The 15,568-nt window shown below is 36.1% G+C and overlaps 1 protein-coding gene across 1 annotated transcript; it reads left to right on the plus strand.

Moving 5' to 3' along the window:
* The first annotated feature begins 8,137 nt into the window (after positions 1–8,137).
* Positions 8,138–14,523, plus strand: LOC114265329 (uncharacterized). The gene is made up of 2 exons (XM_028206099.2): positions 8,138–9,425; positions 14,303–14,523. Exon 1 carries the CDS (start codon positions 8,305–8,307, stop codon positions 9,406–9,408), a length of 1,104 nt encoding a protein of 367 aa, XP_028061900.2. The 5' UTR covers positions 8,138–8,304; the 3' UTR covers positions 9,409–9,425; positions 14,303–14,523.
* The last annotated feature ends 1,045 nt before the right edge of the window (positions 14,524–15,568 follow it).

The raw sequence follows: 15,568 nt of genomic DNA on the forward strand, positions 1-15,568 counted from the left end.
CCTGTGATCCTTGCAACTGGTCAAATAAATCGTCAATACGGGGCAAGGGATATTTGTTCTTTATCGTTACCTTGTTCAATTCCCTGTAATCAATGCACAGGCGTAAAGTACCATCCTTCTTCTTTACAAATAACACTGGTGCACCCCAAGGCGAAGTGCTAGGTCGGATAAACCCTGTTCCAAGAAGGTCTTACAACTGTTCCTTTAATTCTTTCATTTCGGCAGTAGCCATTCTGTAGGGAGTTTTAGAAATAGGCTAGGTGCCTGGCACAGTCTCAATAGTAAACTCTATCTCCCTGTCTACCAATTCCCCTGGTAATTCATTTGGGAACATATCTGGGAATTCTCTAACAATAGGAATATCATTCAATTCAACATTCACAGATTGCTCAGTCAACACATAGCACAGATAACCCTGGCACCCCTTCCTGATTAATTTACATGCTTTCATTGCAGATATTAAATAAGGTGGAGGCACTACCCCATTACCCACAAACACAATTTCTTTATGTTCTGGTGGTTTAAATACAACCATTTTTGTCACACAATCTATGGTGGCACAATACTTAGTCAACCAATCCATGCCCAAAATCACATCAAAATGTCTAAAGTTCAAGGGCAATAAATCTACATATAAGGTAGCATCCTCAATATGCATGTCACAAAACCGATATATATAGTCACATAACACAGATTCCCCCGATGGAGCAGACACACATAACAAATAAGGCAATAACTCTAGGGGTCTTCTTAGTCTAGATGCAAATGTATATGTCACAAATGAGTGGGTTGATCCGGAATCAATTAATACAAAGGCATCTTGATCACATATTGAAATAGTACCTGAGACAACGGCATTAGCATTCCGTGTATTGCCCGGAATAAGCGCAAAAACCCTTCCCTGTCATACCGTATCCCCAGTAGTGGCGGATCTCAAAGTATTTCCCGGCTTGGGGATCGATGCCGTGGAACTGGCTGCTAGTTTTTCGCTATTCTGATTACATTCTCGGGCTATGTGCCCTTGCTTCCCACACTTGAAACAGGCTCCTGATGCACGGTAACAGACTCTACGGTGCCTTTTGCTACAGATGTTGCACATGGAAGCTGTGTCTCGGGAAGAACTTGAAGTAGTTGAGGAGCCCGTATTTTGCTTTTTCAGGAATTTCTTCTTCGAAAAGAAGCCCTGTCTTTTGTTGCCCTTCCATTCTGTTGTTGGCTTAGTTTGTCTAGCTATGTTGGCCTCTGATATGATGGCCCTGTCCAGTACCCCAATGTAGGTCTCCAACTTCAAGACATTCACTCTCTCTAGGATGTCACTTCGGAGCCCACCTTCAAAATGTCTTGCCTTCTTATAGTCAGTGTCAATTACATGCGGTGCAAACCTGGCCAATTCAGTGAATTTGGCCTCATACTCAGCTACAGTCATGCTGTCTTGCTTGAGTTCCATGAACTCTGCCACTTTCCTATCCTGGACACACTGCGGAAAGTACTTGTCATAGAAGATTTCTAGAAATTTTACCCAGTTAACATCTTTGTGGTTTTCTCGCATCAACATCCACCACCTTCTCGCTTCGTCTTCTAACATAAAGGTGGCTAGAAGCACTTTCTGTGTATCCGAGCACGGAAACACTTCAAACAGTTTTTCGATCCCAAGGACCCAAGCCTCGGCTTTCAAAGGATCTAGTCCGCCATGGAACTGTGGTGGTTTCATTTTCTTGAATTCCTTGGTGAGAGTTATTATCCGGTCGTCATTTTGATTATCTGGCACGGGTGGTACCGGAGGTGGAGGAGGCGGGTGTGGTTGCTGCCACTGTTGTTGCCACTCCTGTTGCTGTCTCAAAGCTTCTGCCATTTCTTGGATCAGTCTTTCCATTCTGTCCAGTCTGGCAGCAGAAGATTCCTCTATCTCATCACCTCTGGTTCTCACCACCTGATTAAACTTGCATTATATTTTACACAAAAGATACACAAGTGTGCATATACTAAGGAGCACATATAATTGTTCATATCAAAACATTTAAGCATATAATCAATGCTTCTAAATTCGTGTTTATGAATGCATCCTAGATCTTATCTAGACGCTTATTGCTCTTTTGGACAAATGTGTGAGTTATTAACTCGTGCTCTGATACCACTCTGTCATGACCCGAACCCGCCCCTGTGGGTTAAGGACATAACCGGCCAGTAATCCTGAGATTACTTACGGCCTCAACCAAAACGGACATTACTTATCAGAGTAAGGGGCCAAATGGAAGCAAAAATTTAAAATTTTGTCCATAGAGCCGTGCTTAAATGCACATCAAACAAACTATACACATATATGTTAATAACCCACATCAAAGTACTGTATCACAAAACTCATTACAGACAGGATCATCCAAGACGAGTCGACCTATAACAAACTATATACAGACATAAACAAAGCCCTTGCCAACAAGACAAAACATAAGTACATGATAAAAGGGCAAGGATGGTCTCATGCGTAAGACACGAGGCTGACTCTCTAAAACTCATGTTGTTCCTGGCAGACATCACTGGGGCTAGGTTTGTGCCTCTCTTGGCTCACCTACAAACACATGAATGTGCGTGAGCGATAGCCCAGTGAATAATATCAATTACAGAATATGCATAACAACGTAGGACAACATGTTCCAAATGGCCTTGGGCCCAGTTCATAATTCTATTTAACAGATATGTATATATATAACTATACGAAATTCCAACTCAAGTGTCTGTGGTTCCAAACATTCTGGCCTTTGGCCCATTCAGGTTTCCATTCCTGTCAAAACGGCCTTCGGCCCACTCATTTATGTCAAAACGGCCTTCGGCCCATTCATTTTTGTCAAAATGGCCTTTGGCCTATTCGTTTACGTCAAAACGGCCTTCGGCCCGCTCATTCATGTCAAAACCACCTTAGGTCTATTTATTTCTATCAAAACGACCTTCGGTCCACCTATTTATATCGAAACGACCTTCGGTCCATTCGTTTACGTCAAAACGGCCTCCGGCCCACACGTTCGTGTCAAACGGCCCATTCATATATGTTAAAACGACCTTCGGTCCACTCATTCCTATTAAAACGACCTTCGGTCCGTTTATATATATATCAAAACGACCTTCGGTCCATTCATTTATATCAAAACGACCTTCGGTCCATTCATTCATTCATGTCAGACTTTTGTCCACAATCCCAATTAACAATTCATAAAGTTTATAAGGGAATAAACAATTGGACATTGACAAGCTTTCAAATATTGATATTACTCACAGTGGTCGGCTTGTGGATTTGCCCTGGAACTTGACCCTACATATTTCATGAACACAAAAGGGTCACTAACAGTTCAATCCGTTCTTTAATTCGCATACCTCTCTTTAGGCATAATTCACATTTCATTAGCTCATTTACAATGCTTAACATATGCCTAAGAGTGCTTACAAGTGAAAGAGAACGGGAAAATAGAACACAGAATGCATTTCCAGAATTTCAGACAACAGGGTCCCCGTTCGAGCGTCAACTTACCCGCTCGAGCGGGACTCCAAGGCCTGCAAAAGTGCTGGATGGGTGAAATTTACGCTCGAGCGTCAAATATAGCGCTCGAGCGGAAGGCCTCTCAACAAAGCTCCCCGCTCGAGCGGACACCAAGCCTGCAAGAACGAAATACTGGGAGCTCGAAATACCCGCTTGAGCGTGAACTTCCCCGCTCAAGCGGACATCAAAATTCTGGATTTCCCAGATCGTGTTCTTGAGTTCCAATTCAACTTTCCAGCTACAATTCTTGCATGCAATGGCTCAAAACTCAAACATACACATATTAACATGATACCAATGCAATATTACAACATTAGGAAGCTCAATTTCTTGATTTATCTGCATGCATGTCCTGAAATATGTCAAACTCAACATCAACATAACAAACTCATGCATTCAAGCTCATATCTTCTCAAATTGTACATGCATGTGATGAATTAGCCACATTCTCTACTTACATAACACAAAGGGTGATCAAGACATGAGTTTCCTTTAACATTTCACTTGGATTATACACATTTGTGCTCAAACATGCAATATCAAGGTGATTTCCTACATGCATGCACATATTAAGCTTCAATTCAACAAATACAACCAAATTTCATTTCAATCTTACTCTTGATCACCAAATTAGCTTGAGCACACAAAAATTACAAACTATAATCTAATAATTACTCACCTAGGAGCTTGATTCTCACAATCTATGATTAAATCTTGAATTAGACTTCCAACCTCCAAGTTTCAAGACCACAATTGCACAATCCCTCTTTCTCCCTCTCTATAGTCGGCTCTCCCTCTCAAATTGAGTCCAAGAATCAGTCAAAACGAGCTAAAGGAGAGAAATGAGGTGTAGTGCTCAAATACATCAAGTCCCACTAAGTCAATATAATAATAATAAGGCAATTGGGCACTAATCCACCAATTTAATCGATTTAATATGACTCGAATCAATTTTTTAATTAAATTTCACCGTAGGCTCTAAAAATTATGCCAATCACAATGGCGTAATCAATTCCGGGTTCTGTGGCCGATAAGGCCCTCAATTTAATTTCCAAAGCAGATTATTCAAATAGATATTCCTACGGCGAACAGATAGAAATTCAAGATCATATACATTCACATAATGGCACACAAATCACATCAAAACGCATAATCACATACGTATTAGGGACCAATTCACATAATACAGAACAGGGGTATCACAAATATTATACATTTTTTATACCAAAATGGTTTTTAATCATAGTATAATATTACTGTAAAAATAAGTAATTTTATTTTTAAAAGACAAATTATCATAATTTAAAAAAAACTACGTAACATTTATAATAAAAAAAAAAAAATACAAAACAAGGTATAACATTGCCCAAACTGAAAGTCTTCCTATTGTTCATCCCAAAATACTAATTTAAATATCTAAATCTTAAAATATGATTCAAATTTTTAGAAGAAAGACGAAATAATTAGATAAAAGATCCCGTACTCTACTCTTCAAGTAATCAATGATATATTAAAAAAATATTCAAACTTTAAAATATATAAATCAAATACAGTTCAAGTCTAATTCTCACTAAACTAAATTTATTTACATTGCACATTTTAGATGTTGGACATTATATATATATATATATATATATGCACAACGGTATGGAGCCTAAAAACTTCATCTTCTCAAATCTCTCATTCCTCAACTTCAGCTTACCTCAAATGATTGTGCCATACCATTTGATTTTGAAGGAAGAGGGTTGGAATTGAATTTTATGAGAAAGCACTAATCAACTATTAATGATAATCTCTTTTGCTAATATGTCAACATTCTATCTTTGGCTTAAAAATATTTATTAAGTTTCTTTTCTTAATCATTGAGTCACACAAAATTTTTGAAACAAATCAGTTTTAAAAGTTGAGCTAATAATTAAGATTATATTGAGACAGATAAACATAAAATTTAACAATACTATGTACACAAAATTCGCACTATGAAAATTACATAGAATATTGAATGTATAATTTAGATTTGCTTAAGACTTGAATTTCACCACGTAATAGTTTACGGGTAAATTATACTTATTAATACTCTTCTCTCTTTAGTTTGTTTACTTTCAATTGTAAGAGTCAACCATTTATATTTTAAATCAAATTGTAATTTTACAATTCTATCCATTTACCATTAACAAGCTAACATAAATTAAAAATAGGGGGATTAAGTGAATTTTTTTTGTACAAGTATAAGGACTAAATGAGAATTTAATAAAAGTATACATATGTTGTCTTGGGTATGACTTATTTTATTTTTTTTACTTATTATGGAAAAAAAAAATGCAGAAAAGTAGAGAGGTGATGTGACGTAAATAAATCAATAAGTTACTTAGTATTTATGTTGCCAAAAGGGACCAGATGTGAAAAATGACACTTTTTACAACATATAAGAGTTTTAGAGACCAAATTTTTTGGTCTCTGAAAGTGAAAATTTTGTTGCAAAAGACATTTACGGACCAAAATCTATCGTTATGGTTATAGTCGCTAAAAGATCATCCCGAAAAATAAAAAAATAAAGCTTTTAGCGATAAAATTTTGAAAATATCACTAATAAATAGATTTTTAGGGACAAAATAATATGGTCTTAAAATAATTAATTTTTTTAGATAAAAAATTTGGTCCAAAAAGGATAATAATTCATCACTAATTAATGTCTATTTTTCGTTGCTAAAAATATAATAATGACAATTTTTGCAACAAAAATATTTGAGTAATGCTAGAGATCCAAAAATTTTACCAAACTTTCTATCAAATGTCTCACATGGGTGTGGGACCCACATAGGACCCATATGGTGTGGGTCTCACATCCATGTGAGACATTTGATAGAAAGTTTGGTAAAATTTTTGGAGTCCCTAGCATTTTTCAAAATATTTGATCCTTAAAAAAAAAACAACTTTGCTTCATACCCCCAGTGGGGGTCGCGCCCCCAGTGACGTGGCGCGCCCCCACTGGTCAGAAATCCAAAAAAAAAAAAAAAAAAAAAAAAAAAAAACAGTTTTTCCGGCCAACCCCCAGCTGACACCTCACTGGGTGTCACCCCCAGCTGGGGGTAGCAAGCATTTTTCAAAAAAAAATTGTCCTTAAATTTTGGTCTCTAAAATCTTAATTTTTTGTAGTGAAATATACTTCAAATGATAAATTCTGTCAACATTGTTAACGGTAGATGAATAAAAAAATGACATTACAACTTGACTTAAAATGTAAGGAATAGACTATTACAATTAAAGGTGAAAAAATCAAAATGAGATTTTTGTGAAACTGTAAAAAGTGTTAAATGTAATTAATTCATAGTTTAATCTCAATCATACAATGTGACGATTTGGTGCAACTTATATGTGTTTCTTATAAGAATTAAAAAAAATAAAAAAATAAGACTAAATGAAAAAAAATCGCAAACAAGTCCAATTGAAATCAAACTACACTATTTAGTTTGGTGCTCTAAATGTATGATTCAGGTCTCGTTTAGCAAGTGATAATTTTAATCAAAAAGTGACTAAAAAAAATAAAAAAACTAATAACTCATACTAAAAAGTCAAAAATTCTTTTTTCTCTTCACCTTTTACATATCTTTTCGTAAAAAAATCAAAAATCATCCTAAATATACTAATTTTTTTTACGTCATATTTTAACCAAAAAATTAAAAAATTACTAAAAAAATTTATTCACAAACGAGACCTAATTCTAATTCTTAAAATATATGAATGTAATTTACCGTTCAGTCTGTAATTAGTTTTTTTTTATTTAAATTATTTAAGTTTTTTTTACTGTAACAAATTATTTGACACAAATTCAGACTCTCTAAATAAAATAATCTATAAATAAAGTATAGCAAACAATCTCGTTATCTTTACTGTACACACCGATCTCTACTGAATTTACTGATTTAGGAATATAGACAAAGCAGTGTCAATTCACTGCATATAAGCATGTGAAATTCATATGTGTAAGCATGCATGGACCCACTAACATCCTTTGAATCCCACATGTCTCGTTCGTTCACTCCCTCAAACACGTACCCAACATCTCCCATTCCAAGTGTCACTTCCACCTTTCTCCTTCCTTCTTGTTTGCCCACCTCTCATTGGCCCATAACCCCACTAGCTTCTGGAGAAGCAAGGATCCTCTAGAGTTTTTTTTTCTTAAAATTTCTTAAAGTGATGCATTGTATGGTTGAGATTTAATGACAAGTTACATCAATTTTTCAGCATTAAATCTCAACTACACAATACACCACTTTAAGAAACTTTAAGAAAAAAATACTCTAGAGGATCCTTGGTGGCTTCTGGGAGCTTCTATTTACACACACTCATTATATTTTATGTATATTTTTTCTCAATAAATAACTTGTTTTGAAGTAACATTTTGAAAATAAACATTTCTTTCAACAATAGAATTTTATAAATTTTTTTATTTTTTCAACATACAACTCTTAAATATATTTATTTAAATTATATGTGATGTCCATAATAATAATTCCACTTAAAAATATAATTATAATAAAAATAATCACCATTAAATATAGGTACAAAGTGAAATGAGTGCAAATAGAAACTCCCCTTTCCCCCACTCTGAATGAAATAACCTCCCACCAACACCACCATCACCATCTCCTCTCACTCCTCTGTCTCTCTTTCTCTCTCTCTATATATAGTTCTCCCACTAAACCATTACAGTAACTTCAAAGAAAGCTATTATACTTAACACTTTCAAATTTCCAATTATTCCATTGGATGATATGATGATGCAGGCTTTGAATCCCTGCACTACCACCACCACAGCAAAAACAGCTGAGATTATGTCTAGGTACAGACCCATTGCACCCAGGCCTGAGATTTCAACGAACTCCATTGAGGGCTCTAATCATAATAGCTCATCTGAGTCTCCAACCATCAGGCGATCTCCTTACCTGAGGAACGTATGGCCTCACTTGCAGGCTCGGCCTACCCGAACCAGGAAGAGAGGAAGGACAGCTGTCGCTCCTCCCCCCATCAAGAGACCAAGGTTACACTTCTTTGGTCTCACCTCTTCCCCCGCCAACAACCCATCCTTGCAGGGTTTTGCTCATGGCGGCTTCAATGGCCTTCCTCAGATTCCCGTCTCGAACAGCCTCCTCGGCATCCATGAAAAGCTAGCTCAGACTCAGACCACTCCTTCAAGCTTGGTCACTCTTTCTCTCCTCCCATGTCCGATCATACCCAATCAACCTCCACCGCCGGAACTCAACGGAATCAAACCTTGTGAATTTGAAGAGGTTATAGATTTGAACAAAATAGCTCAAGTTGTTCCTGAAGAAAAGGATCTCCTGCAACAACTTCAAGGACCCATTAGCACCCATGTCATAGCACCACAGCCTGTTCGGCCGGTTGGCTCGAGCATATGTGTCGGATCCATAAACGAGGATCAGGGTTCAAACACAGATCCTCGAATTCCCAAGAAGAAGAAACGAGAGGAGGTAGAGGAAGAGGTTGAGTCAGAGGCCTTGCCAGCCGTGGTATCGGACTCGAACAACAAAGTAAGGCTAGCAAACTCGGCTTACAAGGAGATGGTGGGTCAACCAGAATGTTCATGGCTGGATTCTATGGTTACATGCGATGGTCGGCACGCGCGCGGCGGTGCATGCAAGAGGATCTGTGGGGAGGTGATGCTTCAATTTTCGGATTCGTGTGTGCCTGTGGACTCATCAAATGGGTTTTCTTGCTGGGTGACAATTGAGTGGGGAAACAATGGGAAGAGCAGCACAGTCCATGCTTTCTGTGATGTAATTAGGCTAACCTGCGAGTCCAGGGACTACCTCTTTGAATGGAGGTTCCATACCAGAGAGGCTTCTGAATCTGCTTGAAGCTTTTACTGTACATGGTAATCTTAGTATACTAAAAATGCCACTAAGTATTATTTGCATATATAAGTAATGAAAGAAAACTTTTTTCAGCATTTTGTTTCATGGTTGGATTGAAAGAACCTATTTATTTATTCATTTTTTATATTTTTTGGGTTTTTGGTATTAGAAGTCTGGATTTTGTTCAATCACTTTAAACATGATACCCTTAATTGGTTCTTATTCTTTTACTGGTTCACTCACTACAAGAAATTAAGATTTTAAAGATAAATTTTTAGGAACAAAAATAATTTGTCTGTAAAGCTTAAACTTTTAAGGTCAAAATAAAAGAATTAAAAAAATATATATTTAATCCTACTATTACATTTTTAAGACAAAGCTATTGGGTTACAAAAATGTTACGGACTTTTTGCCTACAACTTTAGTTGGTCCCAATAAACTAACTCATATATTATTTTATTTTGTTTTCATTGTTCGAGCTTCAATAATCGGGATTTCATTCCCTTCTCTACATCACTGTCTCTTTCGTTCTCTCTCTCGCACTCGATCAAATCCCTAAATCTCGATCGATTGAATCAATGGCATATGAGCTTGATTCTTCGAAGCTAAAGCTAAAAAGGATTGAAATAGGGAAAACAATACTGATTAATCATATATTTGAATCGCCATTGAAGAGAGATAAGTCGATTTTAAGATAAAATAATTGTATCCATAGACTTGAATCGCCATTGAAGAGAGATAATTCACAACTCATGAATGATTTTGATTTGATTTGATTTTTTTTTTTTTGCGAGACTAATGATTTGAAACGACTTCTTATTTTTGATTTTTTGTTTGCATTAGAAGTGTTTTCATGACAGATTCCTTACAAACTGTTCATCTCTCTGTTATTGTTTGATGATTTTTAATCGTAATTGGTCTGTCAAATTCCTATATGATGGACTAACCTTTGCCACAATGAGAGGAACTGGGCATGAAATTCCTCTATTACAACCTAAGAAAGCATTTATTCAAAATGTTTGAGTAATTGATATTTGTTTCATTCAATAGATCTGATGAATCTTAGGATATTAATATGATTGGATTGTAAAGCAATATCTTGCAATATCACAATATATATATGTTATTTTTTTTTACAGATCGTTAATATGTGGTACAATGCTGAAAAGACTATATTAGGATCAACTCATTACTAAAACTGCTTTATTATTGTATGCATATAAGTTGTTTGATGAAATGCTTATATGAGCTTTCTTTTTGGAGTTAGAATTATTGGCCTTGTGGTGATTCAAAATTACTCCCCTATTTTTGGGATATGCAATTATGCACTCCCCTTATCTTAAGAAAAGTTACGAATTTTTGCGGTCTTAGCTACGAACAATTGTGTAGTTTAATTTGTATTAGTTGTATTAATGAATTTAATTTGTATTGGTTACGTGTAAACTTGAGTTGAATTTAATTTGTATTGGTTTGCATTAAACAAAATTTTATTTTCTTTGTGTTATGTTTAAATGGTAATGACTTATTTATTTTAATTATTTATTATTGATTGACATCCAGTTGTAGCATCATATTTTCTATTTTTAGTGTATCCTATTTTTTAAGCTTTTAAGCATGTTGTCTTCTTTATCCCATTCTAGTTCAATATTTCCCCCCCTCTTTTTTCTTCAGTTCTTTTGCACCATGGATAGGAGTTGGATGCAACTTCATAATAGAAGGTCATCTCAGTACATTGATGGAGTGAGGGAATTTATCATGTTTGCTCGTGATCATATGAAACCAAGGGTGGATAAGATTTGGTGTCCATGTTATAGATACAACAACCATATTCAAAAGACTGTAGAGGAAGTTGAAATGCATTTGTATGCATATGGGGCGGTCACGAGTTACACTAGGTGGGTATATCATGGGGAAGGCTTTGAGTTGAATGACAATGATGACTCACAAAATGAAAACGACGAATATCTCTACGATGTGATTAAATAGTCAAATAACACCAATACTTAGGTGTGAGAAGTTATTCATGATATACGAAGTGGAATAACCACATTTAGTTATGTGGAAGAAGCATTTAGTAGTCGTAATCTTGACTTATCTAGTAGTTGTGGTGGAGAAACAAAGAAATTTGCAAGATTAATAAGGGATACGGAGCAAGATTTATATCCGGATTGCCAACGATTCTCCAAACTATCATTCATGGTTAAGGTGCTACATCTAAAGATATTTGCTGCAATTGTTGAAGGAGGCACTTTCCTTTGGTGAAATGCTTCCATGCTCTTACAATGAGGCTAAACAAATAATTCGAGATTTGGGCCTCGACTATCAAAAAATACATGTATACAAGAACGATTGCATACTTTTTTGGAAGGAGTATGAAAATGAAGATGAGTGTCCTACTTGCAAAGCGCTAAGATACAAAGTTTGTAAAAGTAAAGGTAAAAGTAAAAAGATCCCTCACAGGGTTCTGTGATACTTTCCTTTAAAACCAAGGCTATAAATGCTATTCATATCAAGGAAGACGATTACTGATATGAAGTGGCACAAGGATAAATGTGTAGAGGACGAAAATGTATTACATCATCTGGCTGACTCTAAAGCGTGGAAAGACTTTGACAAAAAACATGAGTCATTTGCCAAAGAACCTCGTAACATTAGGCTTGGACTAGCTAGCGATGGTTTTAACCTATTTGGAAACATGAGTAACTCATATAGCATATGGCCAATTTTTCTTATCCCATATAATTTACCACCACGGAAATGTATGAAGGATCCATTTTTTATGATGCCTTTGCATATTCCTTGGGTGTAGGTGTGACAACCACACCTTTTCATGCATCATGAATATTAACTTGCTTATGCATTCATATTATATGTCATATGTTTATATGATTTGAGACTTGTATTAGGACTTGTTGTCGTATTAGAAGAAAATAAGTGGGAGTATGGAAAAAAACTAAGTTAGGAACTTGTTTGTTGTGTGTTAGAATTATTTGCTTCGTGTTTTGAGTTAGGGAGTAGTTTAGAGCTTGATTTGAAAACCATAGGTTGTGCCTAAACCTTAAGTGAGGAGCTTAAAGACTTTAGTCTAATAAATTTAACCATTTCATGCTAAATGTTGTTTTACTAAGTAGGATTAGTATTAATTAAATATAATTAGGGAATCTTAAGTAAACTTAATTACCTAGGTGTAACTTGGACTAAGTAAGCCTAAGTAAGAAAAATGATTGGTTTAAGGATGTTACAACCCTTTCCCTAGTTATACACAATAAAACCTCTAACTCTAATCAAACAAATAAGATATTTGTTAGAGAGGTGAGAAGAAAAGTGAAGGAGAAAAGAAGAAAAAGGGGAACAAGAGAAGAACTTCAAGGAATTCAACCAAAAATCACTCTAGGAGTGTTCCAAGGTACGAATTCAATCTTAATTCTTGTAGTAGACTCTCTAAACACCTAAGAACAAGAAGAAATTGGAAGTAAAATGGATTAGAGATGGAAAAGAGGGAAAATAATAAAACTAGGAGGAAGAATAGGCATGAAACTTCGAGGTTTGATTGATTTGATCTTGCTCTTGATGTTTTTGAAGAACATAAAGTAATCATTTCATGTTTCCCTTTAGTTTTGATGATTTTTGAGAGTTTAATCCATGTTTGAAAAGATGAAAATGGAGGATTGTAATAGAAAGAAGAAGTGTTAAATTTCTAAGCAAAAATCTATGAATTGTTTCATGAACTTTGAATTTAAGGTATAAAACTATTTTTCCATGAGTTAAGCATTATTTATCTATAAATTTGGACCTTAGACATCATGTTTCGGAACTTGAAAATGAAGAAAATCAAGTTAAGAAGCTTTAGAACTCGAAGAATAGTCCCAGGTTTCGTTTATGCTCGTTGGGCGCTTGAGCAGCCTTCACCGAGCGCACGACCGTGCAAAATGCATTTTGCCTATCTTGACCCACCACTCGAGTGGACAAGTCCACCGCACGAGCGGCCCAGCCACCGCACGAGCGCCCAGTCTGGGCACACGTACGACCAGTCTCGTTTTAGCTTATACCTTGCAACTTCAATTGAGCATAGCTCTCTCACCCGGACTCAGTTTTAGGTGATTCTTGAGTCTAAATTCAAGCCTCAGAAGTCTAGTTTTCAATGGTGGTAGTGTCTCATTCAAATTTTAAGTACATAAAAAGACATATTTAAATTAGTGAAGGCTGCTCACTTTCTTTCTAACTGTTTCATGCTAATTCATTTCCAAACTTAGTTCCTCTCATTTCTTGCTTAGAAAATAATTAAGAAATATTACAGTAAGCATAGGAAAACAATAAAGAAATGAAAGCAATTTAGGAAACATTAAACAAAGTTAAGCAAACGCTATCTGAGTAAGCAAATGTTTCAATATATGCTATTGTTTTGTATATGTCAAGTTTTGGAAGAAAGGAACACCTTGTCAAGCCGAGCCATTTGTGAGTAGTAGTGTAGCAAAGTTATGTTTCTTAAATTATGATTCGAAATATAAATGTATGATATGTTTAGATAACTTATGCTATGGTTTTGCTGTGAATGAACATCCTATACTCTTGTATTATGTATTAAGAAGACGTCTTGGTATTTGTATCTGTTAGTTATTAGGAATCAAGCCAATAATTGTTTACTAACTGAGCTCTTATGCCACCCGTTGTGGAATTTGTTCTGTTATGCTAAGTTCTAAGAATGTCATCACTATGTATATGCTTGCAAATTAGTTTTGGTATATGCAAACTATATTATGTTCAGAATGAGATTATGCTTGGTTTTAAAATAAAACTTATCGCTGTTCATTCACTTACCAGTGTGCATTCACTTAGCACTTTACTACATTGTTATTCACTGGGCTTTCGCTCACCCCTCTCCTCTATATATATGTAGGTGATGTCGAGGATCCTGTTATGGATGAGAAGTCAAGCTAGAAGTTCTTTTATTTTGTTTTTCCACTTTTGGGAGCAGGAGCTTTTGGTTGAGAACCCTATATTAGAACTTTGTTTTTGGTTTTGTTGTCTGTATATTTGTAAATATTGTACTTCTCTTTTGAATGTTGAGTGGTAACAGCTGAAGATAAATAAATCAAGTTGCTTGTATGTTTCATATAATCTATGCATAGGCTCTGGATGGACTCTTGTTAATTAATGGACTTTGTTAATCTTCCACTATAGACACCCCATTTTTGACCATCCTCAAGACTTGGACGTCACCGTTTGAACACTCGGTGATCATCCTTGTTTGTGTTCGTCTTGAGTTCCCGGAGGTCTCGGCTACGCGCCTTGCCTCAAGATCTCTCGACTCGACTGTTTTGTGTTTGGTTTTGCACCAAACACTTGTGTTTTTGCTTTAGAGGGCAGGAAATGGCTTGTTGGCCATCTCCACACTCCACCGGCCATGGCTTGAGACCACCGGCTGTGTTTTGTTGCCATCGGCCAAATGTTTGGCCGACCAGCACTCTAGATGGTTGACCGGCCATCTATTTTGGTCAAATTGCATTTTTGGCTGGCCGACCACTGTTCATCTGCTTTTGTAGATATTTTTATGCTAGCTGTGCTAGCTAGCATACACTTTGCTCCCCTCCATACACGTGTATGGAGGGATCTCCCTCTTGACTAGCTTGTTTGGAAAGCTTTACAAGAGGGATTGTCTATAAGAGGGAGCCTCTTCTCCCTCCATTAGGGTTACAAAATTTTTCAGAGCTTTGAGTTTTAGGGTTAGGGTTTGTTCATACTCTATCTCTATATCTCTCCCTCTCTTGAGTGTTTTGTATGTGTTTAAGTCTTAGTTTTGCACACAAACACCTACCATTACACCATACCTTAGTTGCTGAGGCACAAGGGGCTTGTTCTTGGAGGTTTTGGACTGGTTTGAACCTAAGGAAGCTGCTGGTCTTCCATTTTTGAAGAAGGTCTACAAGGGTAACAATCTTACCCATTTTTCTCCATTTTTGCATAGCTTTTTCACCTATCTTGCAACTATTTTTAGACTTTGTGTATAACATATAAAAGTCTTGTTTTTGCCTTCTCTAAATAGTTGTTTAAGAGTGTTTTAAGCATTGGGGTTGTTTGACCCCTCTTAGGACTTGTTTGACCCTATTTTTTGCCATTTTGGTTGAGCTCCGGGACCACCTTGTTTGGGCCTCCTCACCACTGA

The sequence above is a fragment of the Camellia sinensis genome, unplaced genomic scaffold, assembly GCF_055761805.1.
Source record: "Camellia sinensis isolate YWXY unplaced genomic scaffold, ASM5576180v1 Unanchor3, whole genome shotgun sequence".
NCBI lineage: Eukaryota > Viridiplantae > Streptophyta > Magnoliopsida > Ericales > Theaceae > Camellia > Camellia sinensis.